General features: G+C 41.1%; 1 protein-coding gene across 1 annotated transcript in view; it reads left to right on the top strand.

Annotated features, from left to right (window-relative positions):
• Positions 1-1,043: 1,043 nt before the first annotated feature.
• The window catches only part of LOC141805494 (cytoplasmic phosphatidylinositol transfer protein 1-like), a 120,192-nt gene continuing 95,777 nt past the window's right edge, over positions 1,044-25,458 (top strand). The window contains exon 1 of the mRNA XM_074690587.1: positions 1,044-1,359. Coding sequence (XP_074546688.1) covers positions 1,312-1,359 — 48 coding nt within the window. The 5' untranslated portion in view covers positions 1,044-1,311. The remainder of the gene's footprint in view (positions 1,360-25,458) is intronic.

The raw sequence follows: 25,458 nt of genomic DNA, 5'->3' as shown, positions 1-25,458 counted from the left end.
TTACAAAGCATCAAGATAAAAAACTGACATGAATGGATGAATGATTTTTGGAGGCTGGGGAGAAAGAGTGGATCAGGTGTGATGATAAATATCTGCATACATTTTCAATTGATATAAAAATAATAAATAAACAAAATAAATAAATAAATAAATAAATAATCAAAATAATGCTTTTGGCTCATCTTGGGAAAATTCTGTTGTTTTCCCACTGAGCTCTGGGGTCTAACCCAGGACCCTAATTTTAAAAGTTGCAAAAACAACAGCATGATTTGTCATGCTCTCTGAGAGGTTGGAAAAACAATGTTTTGAATTGTTCAGTCATTCTTAAATTACATCTGAAGCAATAATTGTGAACATTTTCATATTTATTTTGTTGAGAACAAAAAAATAAAGCCATTGTCTCTGTTAACTTTCAATGCTTAACATAAATCTTTACATTATATGTTAAATCTGAGTCTAAAATATAAATATAAATGTTCATAGGTAAATCTATATACGACAGTTTAACGTGAAAATACTTGCAATGAAATATGAATCTTAATGTTTAAAGTAACTGTAAAAAAAAAAAAGAAAGGAAGAAAGAAACCATGAATTGTATACAATATCATATTTTGCTGATCCTAATTATAAAAATATTTTTAATAGCCAAGTTTAAAAGTAAATGTAAGATTTTATTGAGAATAAAAATGTTCATGTCTAACAAAAGATATACATTTTGTTTTCAGGTTTTAAATTTATTCTTGTATTGAATATGAAAATCCAAATGTTATTTCTAATTATTACATTCAGATTTTTACATTTTCTTAATTTCAAACATGTCTTTAAATTTTTATACTTTAATCTACATGTTAACTTTGGGATCATCTGAAGAAACATTTTTTAAACCATGGGTGGTTAGCTGCCTTGATTTATTTTTTTTATTAAAAGCCTATTTGAGCTCCGGGATGTCATGTCAAAGAGAGACGAGGCAAACTTAGCACTCTTATTTTGAAGCCCCAACGCTCCAGAGACTTCCGGTGGCGTGCTTTGCTTTTCTCCTTAACTTGACTCCGCAGTGTGAAAGGAGGGTACAGCACTGGACCGAGCTCATTCCTTCTCTCACGTCCTGGACTTGTAGAGGCAGTCCTCCGGAGCCCATGCCTGAAGTGAGCCGTGACTCGGACTGTACCCCTTAACCTGGACCCGCTCCGCTCCCACATGTGCTGACACGTCTCCAGATATTACACACATCCCGTCGGCCGGCGGGGGGACGCAGACGTGTTTGGTTTGACACACAGTGAACACCCAGAGGAGACGCGCCGTGCTGTGAAGATGTTGCTGAAGGAGTACAGGATATGCATGCCCCTCACGGTGGAGGAGGTGAGTTCAAACCCAGCTTTACTGCGATCACTGTGCAGGTACTGTCGGTGAAACTCTTGACAGCCAACGTTCAGCCGCTGGGTTTGCTGTCAGCGACTGCAGACATGTGGCTGGAGGTTACTGTGGAGCAAACGAGCTGAACTTAAGCCTCCACCTGTCTGTCATTGCTGTTTTCCTCTCATCAAGTCTGAATTAGTGCGATTACACTGAACCCACATGTGCATCTTTCTGCTGTAGCTGAAACACAGGCTTCATCATAGTTTGTGTCAGAAACATGGCTGTGAAACATAGTGTTCGTACTACAAGTCCTTAGCAACATCACTGCGTTTCCCAATCCTCATTCAGGTAAATGCAAATGACATCCATTCATCCCTGTTGCCTGCACAGCACCTGTTTGTGTGCACCATGGTTGCAGTTGTGCAGCACTGCCTCAAAGAAATGTCTGCTGTGAATGTCTCACTGTGACTGTGCTCTCACCACTGCTGTCTACAATAAGACGCTCTGTCCTGGCATGACAGCACCTTTTTCAATTATCACCACTGCCTTTGTTTACTTACTCATCTTGTTCGTTGCTTGTGCAGCAGCGATGCGTGGGTGTTATCGATGGTGTTATATAGTTTGATGGCTTGCAGTCAGGTGGAATAATGGCCCAGCTGAAGGGACATCTTGTCAGGTTTGTCAGCGAGATGAGCCCACAAGGGATCCTGTCTTCAAAAAGCTGCGTTAAGTCATGCAGGAGCTGAATAATGAGGCATAAAAGTTTTTTTTAATGAATGGTTGCACATGATCTCTCATTCTCTTCCCTCACAAAGCTCCGATCCTGTCCCTCTGTTTCCACCAGCATGCAGTGACTTACATCAAGTTTATTCCCATTCCTCTGAGGACAGTTGAAAGGCTTTCCAGGAATGAAAGGGATGGCTATGGAGAGCTGCCTCTCTGCTCTGACTTAGAGGCTGACAGAAAGACAGCACTAAGCACAGGTTCAAAGAAGAAAACCATTTTTCCCCTGCAGGTTCTAAATTTAGTCATCACAAGATGCGAACAAAGCATTTAACCACACATACAAACAGAAACCGCTCCTCAAATGGAAACACCTGCTTCAAATCTGAGGGTTGGACAGGAAGTCCTGGTTGCAGGTCTTCAGAAATACCTTTAATGTGTGCATACGCATGCTATACGTGAGGGTTTACATGTGCACATGCATTTTCCGTCCAGTGTGTACCTCAGGTCTTTACATGCGTGTGCTTCACACTCAGAGCAGCAGTGAGAGCTTTCCTGTCACGTCCATCCAACTTGTGAACAGATGGTTGTTATGAGATGACAGAGGTGTGTAGGTAAAGGCTGGATACATAACTCAGAGGACAGGATTCAGTGGCATGGTATCAGACATGGATTAATTTCTGTTCACTCTGCATGAACGCACCATGAGCTGCCTTTTGTTTTGGTCCTGTCTGGAGTTTGAATCCTCTTGCTGATTGGATCAGGAGTGGTGAGGTGTTGGCTGAGATTGTGAAAGCAGGGTTTGTAAATACTTTATTTGGTGAGATTAGCAATATTTGGAAGCATCTTGGGTGAAAATGCATTTTTCTGATAATATTTCTGTAGTCTAAACTTCTTGAAAGATGTATGAAAATACACTGCTCAAAAAGTAAGGCAACATTAAAGAGGGGGTATTTTGCCTTTTTTTTTTTTAAAGTAGCTTTACATGATTAACATTTTTAAAATATCCCTGTTGTTCTCACTCTGGTCTTATAGAAAACTGTTATTTCAGCCTCTATTTAAGCAATCGTCTCTGTCTCTTTCCAGCCCCCTTCCTTCACAAAGCCTCTGTTGGGGGTTGTGCTTAGGGCAGACCTTAGTGTTTGAGGCCCGCACATCCATTGTGATGTGAAGCGAGGCCTTTGCACACCAACAGCGACGTGAATAAACAACATGAAATTCGGAGGCAAATTTTGATGCCCATCTATACATCAGAAGCAAACTCCTGCAAACGTTGTCTTTGTAGTTTTTTACGTCTTTTCTCGTAAGCAACTGGTTACCTTCCACATCTGAAATGATACGACACCGATTCCTGGTACCTGGTAATCCGTATCGGTACTCATTGGTACCAATTTTCGGTACTTTTGTGTGTTTATGTGGTAAAAAATATCAATTTGTTTAATAATAAAATGTAAATTCTTCTAAATGTAACATATTCATTCTTCAGTATGTAAGCTTGTAATGCTGCGTTCATGTCCAGCATGAAAAATTGCCTACTCCTCCACTTCCTTAGAGTCACAAAAATGCATTTAGGTACCCAAACACGGCACCTTGGATTTTACTTCAGTCAGTACCCAGTACTACCCAGTACAGAATTTGGTCTGTACCTATAAAAGTACCCAACTCGGTTCCCATCCCTAAACCAGGTACACAATCAAGGGGTCAGCTATGTTGAATGTTTTGGTATGTGACACGTCAGCAACGAGCGTTTTGATTGGTTGGATGTGTACTCGGTGCAAGCGAAACTTTGGAAAAATTGACCTTGGTCCAAAAAAATAAAAACTGCAGTTTTGCTCAGCGTAATAACGTTGGTGGTGTGAAAGCTTCCAGTGAAAAATAGTAGGTTTGAAAAAAATAAATGATGTTCAAAGTATTTAGGAAGATCCTTTTGCAAAGACCTCATCATTTCAGGGAACTCTCAGATCACGAGAAAATCTTGTGCTATTTTTAGAACGGACCGTTTTGAGCAGTTTCTCAACCGATTCAGGGATTTCTGCACAGACTTACATGGTTCTTAACTTACGTCATTTTGACTTTATGACGCCAATAAATATATGTACGTAAGGAAATAGAGAAGGTTTCGAAGTTACGCCGCTCTCTTTGTAACCCGATGCAGAGTGAGTGTGAATACACAGCTACACAGTGCTACGCGGCCTTTAGGCCTTTGTCTTGAGTCGCGTCATAGTGTAGACTGTCTGTGTTTGTGCTCTGTAATTTCCTTGGTATCGTCACCTTTTTCACATCATGGAATTAAATTGTCTGTACTGTTTTCCCATGAATAAGAAGTATAATACATGTATTTGGATAGTTAATTAGAGATTTAGGGGGTATTTGGGGTAAAAATCCGACTTACATGTAATTTCAGGTCCAGCTTTGTTACTTTAAGTCCATGTTTAAAGTGTGGGAGAGACTTACCCCCGCTTGAATAATTGCGCAGCACTAACTTCCATGGCTCAGCACTTATCCACACTGCCTATAACTGTACGGTTTGAACCTCGGTGGTGGTCACAGCACTGTCTGGTAACTTTCATGGTTTACATGAAGGTAAACTTAGAAGGATGGAAAAAGTCTGTTGACGTGTTTTCGTCTTGTTGCCTGTCTCTCTTCGACATCTTGTTCCTTGTAGGAATATTTGTTTCTCTGCTGTATTTCTGTGTGTCTTTCCTCCAAAGCAAACAGAGGACGTTGAATTTCCTCACATCTTTCTGTCCTGGTTGGATTCAGACCTTCAGAGTCTGGGATTTGAGCTGCAGCTCTGAGGTTTTGGGGAAGTTGCAGACCAGAAGAAACCCAGCTAAAGCATTTAAGAGGTCTCCATGAGTTGTTTGGATGCTCTCATGGAGCAGGATGTTGTATCCCCTGACCTCTCAGAGTCTAGCGAGTTTCCTGACAGGAGAACAGGACTGGACGGAGAGGGAAGCGTGGCTGCTGAGCGCGGATACGCCGCTCTGTGCCGGCTGCTGAGTGCTGTAGAGGAAGGAAGAGGGGAGGAAGATGAGGGAGGCTCTGTGAGTATTTTTTCTTCTAAGTCCCAAGGGTCACACACTAAGTCGCCATCCGTGTGTGTGTGTGTGTGTGTGTGTGTGTGTGTGTGTGCGTGCTCTGATCTGGAGTCTTGGGGACATGCGAGGTCACGTCTCTCCGTGTATTGTCTCTGCGAAGAGATCACTGTGTGCTGTTGCGTCATCGCAGCCTCACTCTTGGCGGCGATCCCCACAGTGATTTTACAGGGCAAACAGCGCAGCACACACTGGAATAATCATTCAGAAATACCAGAGCGTATGAGCTGTTCTGTGAGCTTTTTTCACTCCCTCCTCTTTATCATTGTTAGCATTAATGGGTGTGTGCCTGCTTGGCGTGTTACTCCTGTCTTTCCCCCTCTGTTTTCTGTTTTTCTTATTCATAGTTCCACAAAAGACTTGGAGCTAATCTCTGTCTTTGTTTGGAGCCTCTGGCTGAATATACATGTGTGTGTTTTCTAAAGGAAATGATTCAGCATATTACTTTTAAAGCCTGTGCAACGGCTGATAAATATTCAACTCACAAGCTTGCCTCACACTCAGTGATTAAAAAGCACAAATACTTTAATGACTCTTTGAAACTCCAGGAGAAAGGAAAAACTCACAGTGATTGTTCCTTAAACCTTTAAGAGAAGGTTTCATAATAAATCTCAAAGACATTTAAATTTAAAGATCGACATGTTTTTAAAAAAGGAGGTCTTAAAAAACATAACAGAAAAAATATGGAGAAATGTCCTGATTCTCCTTTCACAGACCGCTTCCCTGATTTTTTTAAAACATTGCCAAACTTTTTTTAAGTGGCACAAGTTGTCAGTACATGTTTCCTACTGCTGAGTTTGTCTTGTAGGAACGCCCTTTCCACGTGTTGAAGTGATACTGACACAGAATAAGTCACCACAGTTAAACTGACCAATCACGGTTTGTTTACATCATGATTTAAAAAAAAAAATCAATTTACTGAATCAGTGCAAATCAGACTGGACTTTCAAAATAAAAAAAGTAATATAAAAAGTGTCACATTTCTGGGAGTTTTAAAAATGTAAACTTCTCATGAGAAATTATGGACATTTTCATGGATTTTTTCCAACACTTTATACTTTATAGTCCTCATGTGTTAACATTCAATAAAAATCTTTCAAATTCAACCTAAGGATGACAATATTTTACATTTCTTTCACAAAATGTTTTGTCACATACCTGTATAAAGTTAAACATTTTGGTTGGTTATAAGCAGTCGTTTCAAGCAGTATTTTTAAATAACATTATAAAGGAATTCACAGGAAAGTTTGCTTTCCTCGTCTGAGTCCAAATGTTGTAAATTTATTGTAATATCTAAATTATAATATATATATATATGTATATATATATATATATATATATATATATGTATATATATATATATATATATATATATATATATATATATATATATATATATATATATATATATATATATATCCCTTGGCTGAACATGTGATGTGGTCCTCATGCATGAATATGCAAAGGTACCTTAAACTGTGTGAATGTGTCACTCTCAGAGGGGATTTTTGGAAATAATTTGGAAAATATTGCTTCATGATTTATGAAAATAAGTTGGAAGTTTACTGAGCTTTTAAATCCATGCACTTTCAGACAACAGACACTTGGCCAGAATTTAGCTTCCTCTTGGGTTGTCAGAATAAACTTAGCACAAAAATAAGTAAATTTGTGTTTGGTTGAATATTTCTCTCGCACAATGCGTCTTGGCTGGAATAACAAAAAGCTGATTGGCATTGGCAATTAGAAGATTTGGCTCCTTTTAAAAAATAAACACACTGTCCACAAAACAAGATTCAATGCCAAGAAGCACTGTTAGCTCAAAGAAATAATCTACCAAACATGAATTTCATCCTTTTTTGTTCCAACTTGAATTAAAATAACTTCCTATATTTACACATATGTATTTATTTATTGCCAATTTGCTGCTGTTTATTATCGAACAAGATGACTCAGTGTGAATAAAAGAAGAAAATCTGGTTTGGCAAAGATGTGGCACACATTAAAATTCTGATCAACAGAGTCTCTTCTGTTTCAATCCCGTGACAAGATTCAGATGTAACTCTAACCTGAACCACTTAGCCGACGAATAATCATTTTCCCTTTTCACTCCCTCGGGGCTTACTCTGCTGTTTCGCCTCCTGCAGGCTGAGCCATTCATCAGCCACTGCACCCCTTCCCATTTTCTTTTCTTGGAAAGGGAAGAGAAGTGATGCATCACAGGAGACACGGATAGATGTGTTGCTTCTCCTGCTGTCTATCTACTGTTACATCTCTCTTTCTCTGCTGCATTAGCTCTCACTTACACCTCCCTGTCTTCAGCTGACGGGCTGTTTTTCACGCTCACAGGGGAGAAAAAAAAAAAAAGCGCTGACATTGCTCAACCTTTGGCTGCCCTGAGTCATAGTGTGTCTCCAGCAGCACGCCTCCTGTGTTCACCTTCACAAAGCCGAGGTTCACCAGTATAAAGACGTCAACACAGCTGAGAAATTCTCTCTGGCAGTTTTGCGGTGAAAGGAGCAACAAAAAGTGTTCAGGGTTTCACTCGGAGTCACAGAGACCCCGAGGCCACCAGGTGAATGAGGTCTTCATGATATTGTTTACACTTTCCGAAGGCCACCCTCCAATCTCCGCGGTGACTCAGACATTCAGCAGAGGCCAGTGAAAAAGACAGCCATTCAGAGCTGAATCAGCCGCGTTTTTTCCCCGGATTGCAGGAGTGACTCTGCTGCAGTGTGATGTGATGTTAGCTCTGGTAATAGCTGAAGGATTATGACACCATATGATTGTGTAAGACTGCAACCTGCTTTGAGAGCCGGGCTATGGGAACATCTCCTCTGGGCATACACAGTCATTCACAGCGTGACTGTAACAAGAGTAAATATGTTTGACCCACATGCTGACTGTTCACATTATTACCTTCTAGCTGATCACAGAGCAGCTGGACCAAACCCAGAACCAATCATCATACATTCACTCAGCTGACCTATTCATGCTTGTGTGTTTAATGTCCAGCTGTTGTGTAACTGACCTCCTGCACTTCACTCCACTGTCTAAAGAATATGTTACATAGGTGGTATACGGGTGGTTCGTATCACCCCTGAGGTCTCGGCCTAGTGCTTGTTTGTTGAGGTGTTGTCAGCAACCTGAGAAAACAGCTGGTTTGGACTGCGTGATGGGTGGTTGGAGGTAGACCTGGGTTTTAGGGATGAGCTTTTCAAGTGCTGTTCGATCCTGTCAAAGCGTCACTGCCCCCTCTGCTCGGTGCCTCAGTCTGTCAACGTAGCTGTTGTAGAGCTATGCTATGCTAGCTTGACCTAGCAAAATTTGCCTTCAGCTTAGGCCTTGTTTACTCAACAAAGTTTCATCTGAAAACGCTAAAACACAGGGAAAATAAATAAATCTGCATTTACACGGAAATGCTGAAAACGCTGTGGTAAGTATGACAGGCCTGTAGGTGGCGCTGTAACAGTCTTGTCCAGAAGTGGCTTTTGGTGGAGTAGAGTTGATCATCTGGTGTGTTGGTGAATGCTGAGAGCAGAAGTGGAGCAATAGATGCTCATTTAGTTAAAGACAGTCACAGATTCAGCAGATTTAGCAGCACAAACACGAGTGTGATGTCATCAGATCCACTGAAAACGCCAGCTTAGGGCTGGGTATTGCTAAGAACCTCACCATTCGATTCGATTTCCATTCTTTAGGTTACGATTTGGTTCGATATCGATTTGATTGGATATTGATTTAAATGCTTTGATTATCGGTTTTCATGCCCCATGTGAACCCCATGGTTTGTCACCTCACCTTTTAAACATATGAACAATAAAACAACCTAAACATCAGACTTTAAAGCTGAAGGATCTGGCTTAATGCTGCTGCTTCGGCTGACATTGTTTGTTGTTTGTTCTCTCGTGGCCCTCGTCCACACAACAGGAATAACACGCACACCCCCTCCATTCACCAGGAGATGAATCGATTCAGAGGATTTGCTGAATTGATGCTGAATTGATGCTGAATTGATGCTGAATTGATGCTGAATTGATGCTGATTGGGTGTTGAATTGGGCGAGGCAATATTTCAATGCATTGATTCATGAATATTTTTACCCACCCCTACGCCAGCGTGCTGTTTTTTTTACACGGTAACAGTGGCAGCAGCATTTCAGAAAAAAGTCCTCTCTGGAGGCTGTTTTCAGAAGTTTCGGTGTAAACGAGAGGTTGAAACTCAACAATATTTTTGGGTTTCACCCTAAAACCATTGTCGTGTAAACGACCCGTGAGTTTTGTTTGTTATGTCAAAAGGTGTATTCTCAGCACTCTAAAGCCCCGTTTCCACCAGTCCGGTATGGATCAGTACAGTCAGGTTCAGGGTTGGATCGGTGGAGTCTGATCCTGCTTGCAGTACCACAGCCCCCCTTGTGGTGGCGGAGTGTTAGCTGGATGCCAAAAGCTGCGTCAGCTTACTAGCGTGATGCCATAGCAGCGCAACAGTGTACCTGGCTAATGAATCCATCGTAGAAAAAGACTGCGTCATAGTTAGGAGCAACAAAAAAAAGACATCCAGCAATTTGTCTTCTTTGTGATTGCTCAACAAAAAGCCACATGCCAACCAAGCTTTGTTTCAGAGAAGACGGTGATGCCAGGAGAAATACAGCAGCCGCTGTCGCACAACAAGTGGTGGTTCTTTCCAACAGGCAATGGACTGCAGTGTTGTAGCAACACCTTTTGGGATTGAATTGGTTTAGTCTGGCACCCCTAAAGAAGGATCCCAAATAGTGGGACAGAGGTTATTTGGGGATCTGTCTCGGGACGACAAACCAAACAACCAAGATATTTTTGGTTTATTCTTTCTAAGTTCCTCTCAGAACTCTTTGACGCTACAGAAATCTTCTTTTTGTATCACATAACAAAAAAGGGCAAGTGAATCAATTGGAAAAGTCCATTTTAAAGATAATTAAAGGCTAAGAAATTGTTCATTTATGAAACCATGATTTGAAAATCACGGCAAGTACCCCTTTGCTTAAGTTGAGTAATGCTTGGGCCAAACCATTTCTGTCCTGACCTAAAACTGTGTCTAAGACGATGAAAATGAAGCTCGACCCAAACCTGCCAACCTTTCTGTTGTTTGACTCCAAGCTTCAGGCATGTTAAACAAGCCAGAGCATCAGTTTTCATTGTTGAGTCACAGCCCTGGATGATAAATCAGTTCATCATTTTTGTAGTTAAGAACGAATGAAACCCAGATCCATTGCTCGTCTTGGGTTTTTTACCAAATGTGGCTGCAGGACTGCATCCCCAGACTTTTTACTATCTCAGATTTCAACACCTTCATTGTTATAGCACTCTTTACTAAATTGTGCTTCCTGCATAAACACCCCAATATTTACACCTGGATGAGCCATGTCCCACATAAGCCTCAAAGAAAGGTCTGCCAACACTTCAGTCAGCGCCTCATTTTTTAAACGTATTACAGTTGACACGTTTGGTACTTTAATGGGATTAAATCACTGTTTCACTAATCTGTCATGGATTTACTTTGGGGCGTTCATGTTTCACAGAAGTCCCATCATCCATCAGGCACAACATGACATGACATGAACAATTTGGACCATTTCACGCAACATCGCCTCCCATGGCTTCAGGCGATCAATACATGGATGACGATTCACCCGACCCTCATTTTCATCAAAAGCCAGCGCCTATAGCACCGTCTCTTTCTCTTCACTTTGCTCATCTCTAACACCATCTTTCCAACCCTTCACATACGTCACCAAAGCCTAAATATAACACAGAAGATTCAAGGTACACATTGTCCAGACTGATTTGTTGTCCTCCATTAATTCAGAGTAATGTGTCCCCGATTCTTGTTCGGGCCCCCCCCCATCCACTCCAGGGTTTTGTTTAGATAAATGGGACCCATCGAGGCTGTTTGTCTCTCGGTGTCATGGTAAGGTGCCGAGCCTTTTCGCCATCTGGTTTACATGACAATGCTGTGATTCAATCAACATCCCATTTGCTGCCATTTACTCGTCAAGAGGAAACCATCATGACTTGTGATGGACCATTATCCACGGATGAGGCCCGTTCTCATTTCCCAGATGGGTGTGTGTTTGTATGTGTGTGTATTGTCTCACCAGGAAGCCTGTTTCATAACCCGAGAGCTATATGAGACCGTCACGCTTTGTGACAGTCAAACCATGGAGCGGGACCGCGGCACATCCATTGAACTAACTCTGTTTGTGTCCCTCTCGTACGTACGGCTCTTTGAATATTTAAGTGTGCTTGTTTCTGTTATGGAACACACACATCATTGCATCACATCATCATTGTGTGTCTCTGGTAAGCTGCTCAATGACCCGTACTTCACAGCAGCATCCAGCACTCCAATCCTGAAGGGGCTTTGATGAGTCCTGCGATGAGGGCCGTGTGCTGGTGGAGCAAGAGAGTAACAAGCCTGATCATGGCTTTTTAGTAAATGTGTTGAAAGGAAAGAAGGAAATGTAGGGTTAGGGTTAACCCCATTGCCCACTTGTCTCCCTTTTCTCCTATTGCTTTTCAACCGCAGGAACTGGGGTCTACCTTGAGTTCCAGGGTAATTTGTCTACTCCTTGAAACAGTCCTGCCTGGGGTCTGTCCAGGTCCAGGAACTTTTGGGGGGAGTGTAAATAAATGGGGTTGCTTGTTAGCTGTAACACCAGCTCATCTCTTACAGTGGTGCTATGTTTTGTTGGTTGAAGCTGTTTGAGGTTTTGACTGGCGACAGCTTCGTTACTGTTGCTTGTCTCCGCCCAAGATTCAGCAAAACCAACTGTGGTCCAATAAAAGATCAAAACCAGCACAGGCCGAATATCTTTAACTAGGATTCTGTTCATAAAGATGCCAGCTTGTCTTTACCTTGTATAGTGTCAGTTTTGCTGAATGGCTTTTGTTGTTGTCTTTCCCCTCGTCTGGTCTGGTGATGTATTGCATTTTTTCTCCATATTTCTCTGGCCTTATTCACATAATTCACCCAAGTCTTCCTCCTGTGGTGGAAACCAGACAAACAATGGGTCACAGGAAGTATGTAGTCCCTAGGAAATGGGTACTGAATCAGGTACTTTTATAGGTATGGACCAAATTCATTCTGTAGTACTGAGTACTGGTTCATGTGAAATCAAAAAGCCACGTTTCCACCAAGCAGTCGGGTGTGATACAGCTAAGCCTGATCCTGTTTGTGTTTCCACAGCAAACTGCGCCCTCTCATGGTGGGCGGCGTATAAGCCGGCTGCTGAAAGCCACAGCTGTAAACAATAGCGTGACGCCGTAGCAGTGCGACACATTTCACCCGACTAATAAATCCAACGAAGAAGAAAAACACAACACAGTAAACAAAGAGCAACGATGAAGACATGCAGCATTTTGTGTCTGTGAGCCGCCAGGAGAAATGCAGCCTTCGGCGTAGGTGACAAATCTTTTGACCAATCAAAGGTCTGCAGTGTTGTAGCTCCACCTTCGGAGGGCGGATTGGTCCAGTCTGGCACCCATACGAAAGGGTCCCAAAAAGTGGGACGCCTCGGTTATTTTGGGGTCCCAGATTCAGTCTGTGGAAACACCACAAAATGTGTGTCGTACCAAGACGAACTGAAGCGGTCTGCTTGGTGTAAACGCGGCTATACCGTACCATGTTTAGGAACCTAAACTCATCCATTGACTGTGAGGGAAAGGAAGAGAAGCGATTTTCCATGCTGGGCTCAAACACAGCATTGCAAGATTAAATATGGAGAAATAAATGTGTCATATTGAAAACTTCACCATAAAAAAATATTTATTACCACGCAAACACGCTCCACAGTACTGAAAATTGATACCATGGAGTGTTGACACCAATTCCCAGGTGTCAGGCATTGGCACTGTATTGTTTCAGATGCGAAAGGTACGTGGTACTCCCTGAAAGACTAGTTCCAGGAACTATAAGTTCTTGCTAATGCTGGTTGAAAAACACAAAACTTAGCTGAGTGCCTCTTCAATTGACGACTGTTAACTGATTGTCTCTATACACAATATTAGATTATTATATCCAAAGAAATATCTTACTTTATTTCATGTGACGCTTTGATACGATGTACAAAATACAGTTGAATGATTAAAACGTTGAAGTAGTTGAAGAGACGTGACCCAGTTTCTCAATGGACCTCTGGAAGCTGAAGGATGTAAGACACAATATTAGAAAGGCTGAGTCAGGAGAATTTTCCATTGGCTAAAAATTTCTCATAGGGGTCGAACTGAGCCTCCTAGCAGCCTGCAATCCATCAGCTCGATGATACTACATACACTGCAAATTCATAGATAGCTGTTAGTCATATTTTAATCCTTGAGAAACGGGTTATTTTTGGGGGAAATGTTAAAATTTGTTTTAAAGATGGCTTTTTAACAGAGGGTGAAGAGTGGGTGTATGAGCTTTTAGAGCCCACCTAGAGTAGAGTTTGGTAATACACCTTTACTTTGGCACCATGAATCAAGACTGGAGGCTGCTGCATGGATTGGACCATAAAAAGGTGGTGGGGGTGTAACTAACAAGAGAACTGCATCATTGTCTTTATCTATTAGTTACCAGTCAACAGCAGAATAAGCTGTTTGGTATTGGCAGGATACAACCCATCCCACAAATGTTATTCCTTACAAATGTGGCTCCATATTAAAGGAGATAAACATGCTTTCTAATGTCATAAGATTTGTTCTTGATAAGAAGCATCGTTACAACAAAGAAATAATCCTCAAGCACAAATTTAGTTTATCTCTCTATTTATCAGTGAAAGTATTTTCCTTTCATAGTTTGCTGCAGCTGTTTTATGTTAAAATTGTGTAAAATCTTGTGCCACAGTGAAGGAAAAATATCAGTTTTCCAACAGCCTCAGCACCAGCACATCACGGGAGCAGAAACAGCAGTTTTCTGTCAGCAGCCACAGTCTGAAGGCGGCTGCTAAATCTGTACCATGTGGCTGAAAATAGAGACAGAGCAGCTGATTCTCTGGACCAAAGACATGTCTATCATCTGCTCACTGTATCTGAAAAGACAGAGCAGTTTACGAACTCTCCACTGTTTGCTGTCCATTAACACAGATAACTAAGCTGAGCGATCGGCTTCTCTACAGGATCATAGCGAAGCTGTCTAAGTCGTGTCCCTGTGATGGAGACGGTATGGTGGAGGCCGAGTGGCTGGATGGGAGGAGAGGGTGAGTTAATGGGTTTATGTGAGCAATGAAGCTTCACAGCCTCTTTGCAGTACTTGACATTTCAGACATTCATTTGCTGCACTTAGTAAAGCACCTTTAAGTGGATCTGAGTGCGTTTATTTCATTTTCATCAGAGGAGATTTCACAGGATGTGGTTGAGCCCAGCTGACAGGAAAATTAGATGCAGGAGTTTAGAAAGTACAAAGTGTTACAAGTTAAATGTGATAAAGTGTCCATTAGTATGCATGTTGTGTAAAAAAACAAAACAAAAAAAACAACAACAAGGCTGTCTGCTTCTGAATCCTGAAGAACCGGTACATTCAGGTCCAGGATATCAGAGTTCCTGGTAAAACAGACCCAGAATAATCAGAATCAGAATACTTTATAGATGCCGGACGGGAAATGTCATTTCAGTTACATCCCTTTCCAGGCATATAAGGAAAGAAACAAGGGGAAACACAGAAATGGGATGAACCCAGGAGCTGCCAGCTACCCAGCGCCCCTTTGCAATAGACATGACAAAACAACATTGGGAGAGGAGAGGGAAGAACTATTCCCAGCAGGGGGCGTAGTTTGAGATCAAGAAAAAAAACACCTCAGCACATAAGCACATGATAACAACAACAAACAAAAACTCCAAGACTGGCACAAATATCACTGCTCAGCCACGGGGGGGCGCTCACGCAGCCGTACTCGGGCACGTGTGCATCAACCCTCTGCAGCTGAACTGTGACAGAGCCAATGAAGGTGTTGAGTCCAAGGTTGTGTGTGTGTGTGTGTCATGTGACTTCATGTGTGTGTATGTGTAAGCCCATGGACTTCATCCCCTCCCAGACTCAACAATGTTCGTGGTGTGGGTGGGAGGGGGTAGAGCATCTGTCTGCATACCATCCAGGAGAGCAGAGCGTTAACGGTCTACCAAGGCTGACGCGGAGGAGCCGAAAGAGAGATAACGCTTGTTTGGGTCAGGCAGACACACTGACATTTTTCCGTCTGCCTTAAAGTCCCAACTGGTCAACTCTGTGACGATCCAAATGACATAATTCGGTGGCCAATCACCGCCGAGTTTAGCCGACAACTTCTACAAGTTGTTATCCATCCTGCGAAGAAGTCCAGGAATCACACCCTGCCTGGTATTGAGTTTGCATATGGCTTGAGTCTGAGTGTGGACAGCCCTGCACAATCCATCAGTGACGGGCAATTTATCTAATCCCAAAAGTGCTGCCTGCTTCTTGGTAAGTTTGCGATAAATCAAGAAACCACCAGCTCCAAACAGCAGAAAGCCTGTTATCATAAATCCAAATATGTAGACATCTTCAGCATCCTCAACGGAACGGATCGACAGGCGTACGGTCCTCCAGGTATCCCAGGAGTGGATCGTATACCCGGCTGCAAACGTTCCACCGGGGCAGGCGGGCTCCCCTTTACCCAGTTTCCTTGTTGAGAAAATGGTTTTGGATGCGATAGAAAATAAAGCTGTGTGCATGTGAATGGTTGATTTTTGTATTCGGCACTTCTCCTTCCAAAGTTTGTTAAAAAGGACAGACTTAAACCCTCCAGAGCAGTTAAATGATAGCTGATAAAGCAAAAGCGATGTAACACAGAAGGTGCTGAAACATTTCACCCTAATGAAAATATTTTAGTGCTGCATTAACACACCTAGCATCAACAGGCTTTGCACCCTGCAGGTCCTCCTATTAATTGTTGTGCCAAAACCATCACTGTGTTTTATGAATAATTAAACTCATCTCTTCAAAAAGCAGTGGGGGGTTAAATTGAATACACCAAGTAAAACACTCCCAAGCTTGAAAGCTTAACAATCCATTAAACATGGTGGTAATAGGATGTGGATTACTGCTGTAGGAGACTTTGTTTAATAAGCAGGTTTCTGAGCAAACTGATGATTTGCAGAGATGTTTTGTTTTCCTCTTGTGTTAAAATGTTATTTTGTTTAGCACTGCCTGAAACTTACCGGTATTGAACCATAAAACCTTGTTGGTATCAGACTGCTGACCTCGCAGCGCGGCGTGAACGCAGATTCCACAGTGTCGCTCTGGGCATGGGTCTACTTCAAAAACTCACCCAGAGACTTTTGCCACCAATAAAAAAGGAGAATCCTCAGCTTTGAGGCAAAAGCAACATTTTGTTTTCAGCCAGCTGTTTTGATGTGGATATTTTCAAAGAAAGCTGCTCGGTTTGTGTCATACATTTCCAAATAAGGCCAACTTTACAAACTTTGTGAACTATGCGCCAAGTGTTCCCCTCGGTTTAGACATATAGAGGTATCAGGGCTAGGGTGATATGCTTTTTCCCAGATTCGATTTTTGGGGTGCGGATTTGATTTAGATTGCCATTCCTCTATATTTCCAATTTTTGCAATTTGTAGTTTGCTTTGAAACACCAGACCAGGTGAAAAAGTTGAATGATGATGATGATAATGCCTGCGGACTATATCAGGAGCCATATTTTCCCCAAAATTGCACATCGCATGTGAGTCAGTTTTTAAGATTTATTCAGGGGGTTTGAATCTCAACTTTTTTCCAAACCAGCTTATAAACTAGAAAAGCCCTCAGAGAGCGCAGACCTCCACCAAGCATATTGTGTTTCTCACCAACACTTCAGTCTTACTTTAATGTTATACTCCCTTTCAGCAGACTGCTACAATTTAGTGTCAGCTGCAGGTTTTTACGATAATTTGTTTCCTGACAGTGTTGAAAATGATAATGACCCAGTAGATATTTCACATTACGGACCTTAGTATCCAGAATATTTCCAGGATCTGGATCGTACTTTTACATCTGTCAGAAATGATGGTGACCTTGTCTTGTAATGTTTTGTAAAGCAATCCGATCATTTATGGTGGAGTTATGTACACATGTGGTGAAAACGGCCCTATCTCACTATGATACAGAATCCTTTAAAAAAGTCCTGGATCCAGACGGTGATCCAGATCAACTCCAAAATTTAATCACTTCTTCCTTATCCCATTTTGAACATTTCCCGAAAATCTCGTCAAGATCTGTTTGTTAGTTTTTGAGTTATGTTGTTCACAGACAAACAGACAAACTCTACCAAAAACACAACCTCCTTCGTGTAGGTAACAAAGACTGAAACGTACAATTTAAATTAAAAACAACAACAACAAATAATTTTTGAACAAAAAATAATCACAGTTTAATTTTTTGTAAACAAATATCCTGATACAACAATGCATTTTTCTCCCATCTCTAAGAGGTATGACTCAATTTATTAACAATTTATTTAAATTCTTGTGAGTTATAGATATGATCTGTAATATATGAAGGTTTAAATTCTAGTGTTATTTAGTAAAGTTTGCAACCCTGGAAAAAGTGAGGTCCTCTTGTAACTGGGGTTCATTGACACATGCGTATACTGTAGCTGGATCAGAGGGTGGGTGAGTAAACAGCTGAGGCGGAGCTATGACGATAATTTTAGGAAAATGATGATCAATGCAGCCGAGAGGTTCAACAACTGACAATATGGAGTTATGGTGTGTAATGCTTGATGAAGGGGCATCCAAAAAAATCATTTTCCTGTCAAACTGTTTGACAAATTAATCTCACTGTTGCGGTTAATAAATTACTTCTATTAAAATGTTTTAATTGCTTAGTCAGCGATTTGTCTTGGTATTGCATTTGAAACACAGATCTTATTGATTGTATTTATTGCTCAAAATGAAAACAGTCTTTATGGACTATTTCAATGAAAAATGGTTTCTTAACATAAAGAAAACTTTGATTATCAGAGTCTTTTTCTGAAGATTGGTCTTAAAATGAGGGAGGGTCATTGTATAATCAGGATTGTCCTATATTTGAGTAAATACGGTAATTAATACCAAAAAAAGTTGACTCCCCAGCCAGATAGAAGCTGATATTTTTAGAAAATTAAAATAAGAGGAGTAAAATTCTGAAGCATGGAAGTGATGCAAATGGTATAACACTTTTTCTTTGTATTAAAGCTGCCAGCTGCCTTTCCAACTGTGAAGAGTTTCTGAAACTGTTGGTATCAACTTTTAAATTTTGTCGAGGTCAGCTAAATTTTATTCACTGTTCAATTCCAGATTAAGGTTTTGGTATTTGACCATGAAAATACACCACAATATGAGGAGCTGTTCAGTTTATGTAGATGTTTAACCAACACTACAATCTCCTGGTCCACGAGTTCAGCACTGGTGTTAAAAATGTGGTTTGTTTCATCATCACGCCATCGGATCCTCTCACTGAACTCAGACATTGGCTTTGAGGTGGTTTTGTGTTGGTGTTTTGGATGTTTGCATTGGTCACCATTCTTTCTGACGAGCCGTTATCACTGCAGGCGATGAAGCGCGAGTTGTCGTCTGATCAGATTTAATTTAATGTTCTGCCGGCCCTCCGTCTCCAGCTGATGTTTCTCTCAGGTTGTGGGTGTGTGTGGTTGTATTATGCGTACGTGTTCGCTGGCACGAACCTCGTTGGTCTTTTCACCATCTGCACTCACACACGAGCCGTAGTAGAGCTTTCTCTCCCGTCTTTCCCTGCTTCCCTTTTTTTTTTGAATTTTTTGATTAGTCGGTGCAGGGAAGAGAGATTTAGCAGAGATTTACAGGATGAGAGGCAGACGGATGGAGGAGGGGGAGTTTCTGTCAGTGCACGGTACTTGGAGATAAAAAAAATACAGAACAAGAGAGATGGAGAGGAAAGTAGAGGGAATTTAGATAAAATATAAAGAGGAGTTGAAAGGAAACCATTTATGGGTTGATACAGTCGGTGGTTTCTGAGCAGCTGTAGACCACACTGTCAGGATGGATTTTGCTTTCCTGCAGGCTGCAAATGTGGATTAACCCCCAAAATACCAACGAAACCAGTTGTTACTCTATTTCTTAAACTAGGAATGATCTGATCCAGATCTCAAGTATCCTATTGTTTAAAGCCAGACTGGACTTTTCTAATTGATGGGTGATCTGCATTTTACCTGGTTATCTTATCTGAACATTAGCATTAGCTGTTAGTCAGCGCAAATCCATCCATACACTTCACATTTGACATCATTTACAGTGTCCTACGGTAACTCCTCAGGGACATAAGATTCTGTTTCCCAAAAACAAACAGGAGTCTTTGTTATATCCCAGCTCCTTGGTTTAAATATCAGCAGTGTGGAAACGTCTCTGCCTCAATCATGATTACAGTCCAACAGCAACACGTGAAGCAGGGCTGCAAAAAGTAGTCGTCATAATTTGTTGACGTGAATTGAAGTATTGATGCATTGTATTATTCTTTTTTTTCTCTCTCTACGGGTAAAAACAAAAGCTGCAATTCCACCGGTTTGGTTCGTCTCGGTACGGTGCGCATTTTGTGGCATCTCCACAGACTTATCCCGGGACAGATCCCCAAATCCCCCCAAATTTTTGGGACCCTTTGGTATGGGTGCCAGTCTGAACCGATCCGCTCTCTGAAGGTGGAGCTACAACACTGCAGACCATTGATTGGTCGAAAGAATCGTCACTTCCTGTGTGACAGCGGCGGCTGTATTTCTCCTGGTGGCTCACAGACTTCTCTGAAACAAAGCTTGATTGTTCTTTGTATCAAAGAGCTACATGACAATCACAGAGAGGATGAAATGCTGCATGTCTCCATCTGTGCTCTTTGTTTACTGTGACGTGTTTTTCTTCTTTGTTGGATTTATTAGCGGGGTAAACTGTGTCGCCCTGCTTCAGCGTCATGCTATTGTTTTACAATTGTGGCTTTCGGCTTTTGGCTTACACGCCGCCCACCACGAAAGGGCACAGTTTGCTGTGGAAACATAAACGGGATCAGGCTTAACTGAACCAAACCATACTGAACCGAACCGGACCACGGCTACATACTAACCAGTAAAAAGTCACCTGCACTTGCAGTTCACTCCAGGAAGTGGTGGGGGCAGTATTGCTTCCACAGTTTACATTACTCACAGAAACGGAAAAGAAGAATTTTGCATGCATTAAAGCAGAGAGGACGGAGGTTTAGGGATGGGTACTGGATTGGTTACTTTTATAGATTCTGACCAGATTTGGTCAAAAGTTCCAGGTACTGTTTCATGTAAAATCAAAAGGTACCATGTTAGGGAACCTAAATGCATCGCTGTGACTGCAAGGGACATGAAGAGTAGGTAATTTTCCGTACTGGGCATGAACACAGCATTGCAAGGTTACATACTGATGAATAAATATGTTCAATTTAAAAAATTGAATTTTACATTTTTTAGCACATAAACATAAAAAAGCACTGGTACTGTTGAGTACTATTACTGATTGCCAGATACCAGGCTTCAGTACCATATCATTGTGAAAGGTACCCATCCCTACAGAGCATGCTCCAAAAAGACAACCCAGGTCTACCAAAGTTTGGGAACAGTTTGTCAAAAACTATTTGGAGCAACATGTGAAACTGCAAAACGTGTGACTTCAAACTCTCCTTCCACGGCAGCACTGCAGCAACGCACCAACACCTCAACTGTGCATGTTTTAGCGGGAAAGGGACAACGGAGATTTAAAATCGTGATTAATTGACAAATCGAAAAAATGTTCATTTGTTGACACGAGAAGTAGTCATTAGCTGCAGCCCAAGTGAATGTTAAAAAACTTGACTCACAACATAATGTGTGCTACTTGATCTTTGCAAAGTTTCAGTATCGGGGGCGCTTTATCAGCAGATATTCTGTACTTAAAGATCCGGCTCAGGAGCCAAAAAATCAGGAGATCTCTGACAGCCAAAATACACTGGGCCTGTCTCTGTTTCCTGTCCGCTTCAAACACGTAAGACTCCTACTGTTGCCTGGATGCTGAGGCTGTGATACACCAATTTATACAGAGAAAACTGAGAGGGACAGGAAGTCATGCCTAAAACTTCTTGTAGACTTTCAAAATAAAACAAACAGCATCAAAACCAGCTTGTATTTAGCTGGACTTTAACCAAATAATCAACATGAGTGGAGCCAGGCCAGGAGTCAACAGGTTTGAGGTTTTACAGCCCAACATGGACGATTGGCACGAGAAACCTCGGTCTGACCCCAAATGTGAGATCCGGTGTGTACCCCAACATCATCAGACATGTTTCTGTTGCTACTCGTCTTTTACCTCTCAGACTCTTTAATCAGATTAGTCCTCCATCATCAAAGTGTGTAAACATAGCTTTGTACCTCCTCAGTACGTCTGTTTGGTTGAAAGTTTTCTTGAGATGGATCCACGGTGAGTTGAGAGCATTACTCTGTGGATAAGAATACACTGGCACACACACACATTGGTCATCACGCTGTTCTGCAGCCCACACACAGGTGCAACACGTCTTTGAAGGAACTATCAGCTCAGCCCACACATGCACACACTTGTCGAAACACACAGACACACACACACACACACACACACACACACACACACACACACACACACACACACACACACTGATATAGACACGGATTACATGCGCTATAGATAGCTGTATGCTGACACACTTCATTATCCTCCCTATTTCTATGGAAACCAGTGCCACTGGTCCCTGCAATTACCTCCATATCAAAGAGTAGATTATAGTGATCATGGTGTAAGACCATCCCTGGTTTGACTGTTGAATAATGAGGCAGACGATGGAGCCGTACCTTTCCTGAAGTCTGGGATTTTTGCACCAAACATGCTGATATTCCAGGTAAACAGAGCAGATAATCTGGGCCTCATGTGCTGCCGTAAGAGTTTTTTTTTAAGAGTTTTGGGATCAGGATTGGGGAGGTTGGGGCTCCGCTTAATGGCCTGGAAATAATGATGCCCCAGTGCAGCGAGAGATTAGTGTTTCTTTAATGTCTGTAGCATTTAAAAGGTCCCAGTAACAGCAGTGAGGCAAACCTTTGGATGCAGCTGCTCCTGACCACTGCAGTTATTTTCAGGTTGATGCTTTAAACACTATGATCACTTATTCTAACAGGCTGATGTTAAGGCAGGTATGATGATACAGACATTTAACACCTTCACTTTAACAATACCAGCGATAGATAAGCTACAGCAAAATCTGAAATCAAAGCGTCTGGTTGAGTCATTTTTTTCTATAATTTTCTTATTAGACTTTATCTGAGCCTCATTCACTGGGCAAGTCCAGATAAATGTCTTATTTTAGGATACTACTAAAAAATAAAAATAAAAAGATGCCCACATTTATCCACAAAAATGGTAATATAACTTTACATGTGAAGTTCCTAGTATTATTTTATTATTTATTATTTATTTTTAATTACAAAATTCAATTAAATTCTGTAACCTTAAAAAAGGAACTTTCCCAGAGCAGAACCCCGCCCACAACACCAAAAAAAAAATACAAAAAAAAAATACAAAAAACCACAGCAACAACAACAACAACAACAAAAAAAAACAAATAACAAAAAACAAAAAACGCAACAGAACAGGAAAAAGAAAAAAAGCAGGTTAAATGACGATTACCAAGCATGATTGGTCAGCAAAAATTAATAATGTCTTAATTTTAATACAAATGTTCTTGATTAGACTTGATATAAGATTAAGTCACAGTTCAAGTCCAGGACATGTCACAATTTGAGATATTAAAAGACAAAAATGATGCTCGAACCTGCATGTACAGTTCCTGAAAAAAAAGAAAAAAATATATATAATTTTTTTACAATATAAAAATATATAATTTATTTTATATATATATATATATATATATATATATATATATATATATATATATATATATATATATATATATATATATATATATATTACACCATGCTTTTATATAATGTAGTATACAAGTAAAGCAAACTCATCAGACCTGAACCCTACCCACAACGCCAAGAGCCCATGAAGCCAGTGAAGTGACTGTGACATCACCACGCTTGGTTGCCTAATACAACTAGAATCTAAGACAGTGTAGTTCAAAAATGTCTAATTGGACTTAACATGAGCCACATTTTTTGTTAAATAATGATTTTACCAGGAATAATTTCTATTGAGATGTGAATTTTTTTCAAGGAAGTAAACTCACCTGACAGTTATGGAAAAATGTTTTATTTGGTGACATTAAAGGACAGAAATGGTGCCTGGAAGGCTTGTGGAGTTAAAGGAATCTGCTGAAGGTGGACATGCTTGTTCAGGTTTCTTGAGATAGTTTGTTAGTGCACTCATATTTTGTAACATACTGATCAAAGTCTTTGGACCTGAACCCTACCCACAACGCCAAAAGAACCAAAAGCTATTAACATCTTTATCACCCAGATGGCAGATTTTTTTACTTTTTACGAGCAATTCAGGCGTCATTTTTAATTTCTCGTGTTTGGAAACGAGACGTTTCTGGATCGCCAAGGGCCTGTAGATGTAAACTAGCCTTGAGCTAACTCTGGGACGGGGTCAGCTCTATGTTTCCACATTTGTTAGACTATAAGAGCAATTCTCTGGAAAAAATGTAGAAATGTGGAAACTTTGAGCTGTGGGAACATAGCCTGCTCCTCCTTTGGCACAATGCTTCAAATGCTAGTTTAAATAAATAAATAAATAAGCAAAAACTTAAAGTTCCCTTTGCAAACAACTGAGTAAAAAATAAATCAATGTGGCTCCTTTTTTGCAGTGTGAGGGCTCAATGTGTAAAGTGTCACAAATAAAAAGTTGCATCCACAGATAACCATGAATGTTTACACACTCACTATTTTACCAATTCAAACAACATGTTTCATGCAACCAGTCAAAAGATTTGGGAAAACATTTTGGAAAAATATCAATTTTCTAAACATTTAATCCCCAGACCATCCTGAGTGTGTACCTGCCTTAACCAAATTTTGAAATCAGTGCGTCTAAAGTAGAAGTATTTGCAGTACGGACGTCTGATAACTCCCACGATGGCTGTTTAGGTGCTACTGTGGAAAACCAGAGCTGCTTGTGTCACCCAGAAGATAAGTTTTTTTGTCCCAGTTCCCTGAAGTATGAGTACTTGGAAGGAGACGGCGTTCAATGGACAGTGATGTTCTTTGAGAGCAGGAAAAAAGTGAGGTTAATATCTCCTCTGTCACTTCCACACAAGGGAGCTGTGACGAGGAAGCACCGTCGTCATCGGCTCGACTGAACGTCTGTGAGCTGAAATACTCCACGTCTTATCTCAGTGGTTCCACGGTGAAGGTTGGTTTTTAGTCTGTGTTGGCCTCTGATGGGACTGTGGTTGAAGAAAGTGTGTGTGTGTGTGTGTGTGTGTGTGTGTGTGTGTGTGTGTGTGTGTGTGTGTGTGTGTGTGTGTGTGTGTGTGTGTGTGTGTGTGTGTGTGTGTGTGTGTGTGTGTGTGTGTGTGTGCGTGTGTGTGAAAGGGAAAGGAAAGAGTGTGTGAGGTTGTCAGAACAGAGTTATTGTCCCTCACATGATCGTACCCTGAGGAAACAGAAGAAAGATTGAATCTTGTTGTTTGCGGTGGATTTTACAGCGAAGAGAGTACTTCTTGTGACTGTATTTCAAAGGGTTTTTGTGTCATCTGCAAAATAAACGACATCTTTCTGTGTCTGATCACAAATCATAGATCATAATCCTGGTGGCTGCTTTGTTTCTCAGGCTAAAAAAATCCTGTGAAGAAGTCGGCAGTTTGAGGAAAGACTTGTTACAGACCATCCCAGCCTGACTGAGCTTGAAACAAACTGTTGACAGACTTGTAGGCGTGACCCCTCGGCAGTCATTGACCTCTGAGGAGGAGCGGCCAGTCTATGGATGTGGCTCTAAACTGTTACAAAAGAGATTACAAGAAGTTATGAAATGCTCACGCAGACTTTTGAATGAGCTATGAGGCGGCAGTTATTCAAGTGTTGCTCCACCGAAAGTGGAAAATTAAAACCGAAAATATTAACATTTCCCTCCCTGTTTGTCGTGTGGTATTTTTGGCCAGCAAAGAGCGCTGACATATTTCCTGTTTTGATATTATTTTGGGCCTGAACAGGCGAGCTTATGACCTATCTTTCAACTGCAGACACTTCCTTTTTCATTTGCATATGGTTTTTTTTCTCTAGTTTCTTTGAGCTCCCTCCACATTACCAACAGCTGCCTGTTTCACACGAGTTTACTTCATG

Source organism: Halichoeres trimaculatus, unplaced genomic scaffold (genome assembly GCF_033239565.1).
Source record: "Halichoeres trimaculatus isolate MK-OKI-2021-1 unplaced genomic scaffold, fHalTri1.1 fHalTri1_scaffold_2, whole genome shotgun sequence".
Taxonomy (NCBI): domain Eukaryota; kingdom Metazoa; phylum Chordata; class Actinopteri; order Labriformes; family Labridae; genus Halichoeres; species Halichoeres trimaculatus.
Note: the sequence above shows the minus strand (reverse complement) of the source record. Positions and strands in the feature narration are given on the sequence as shown.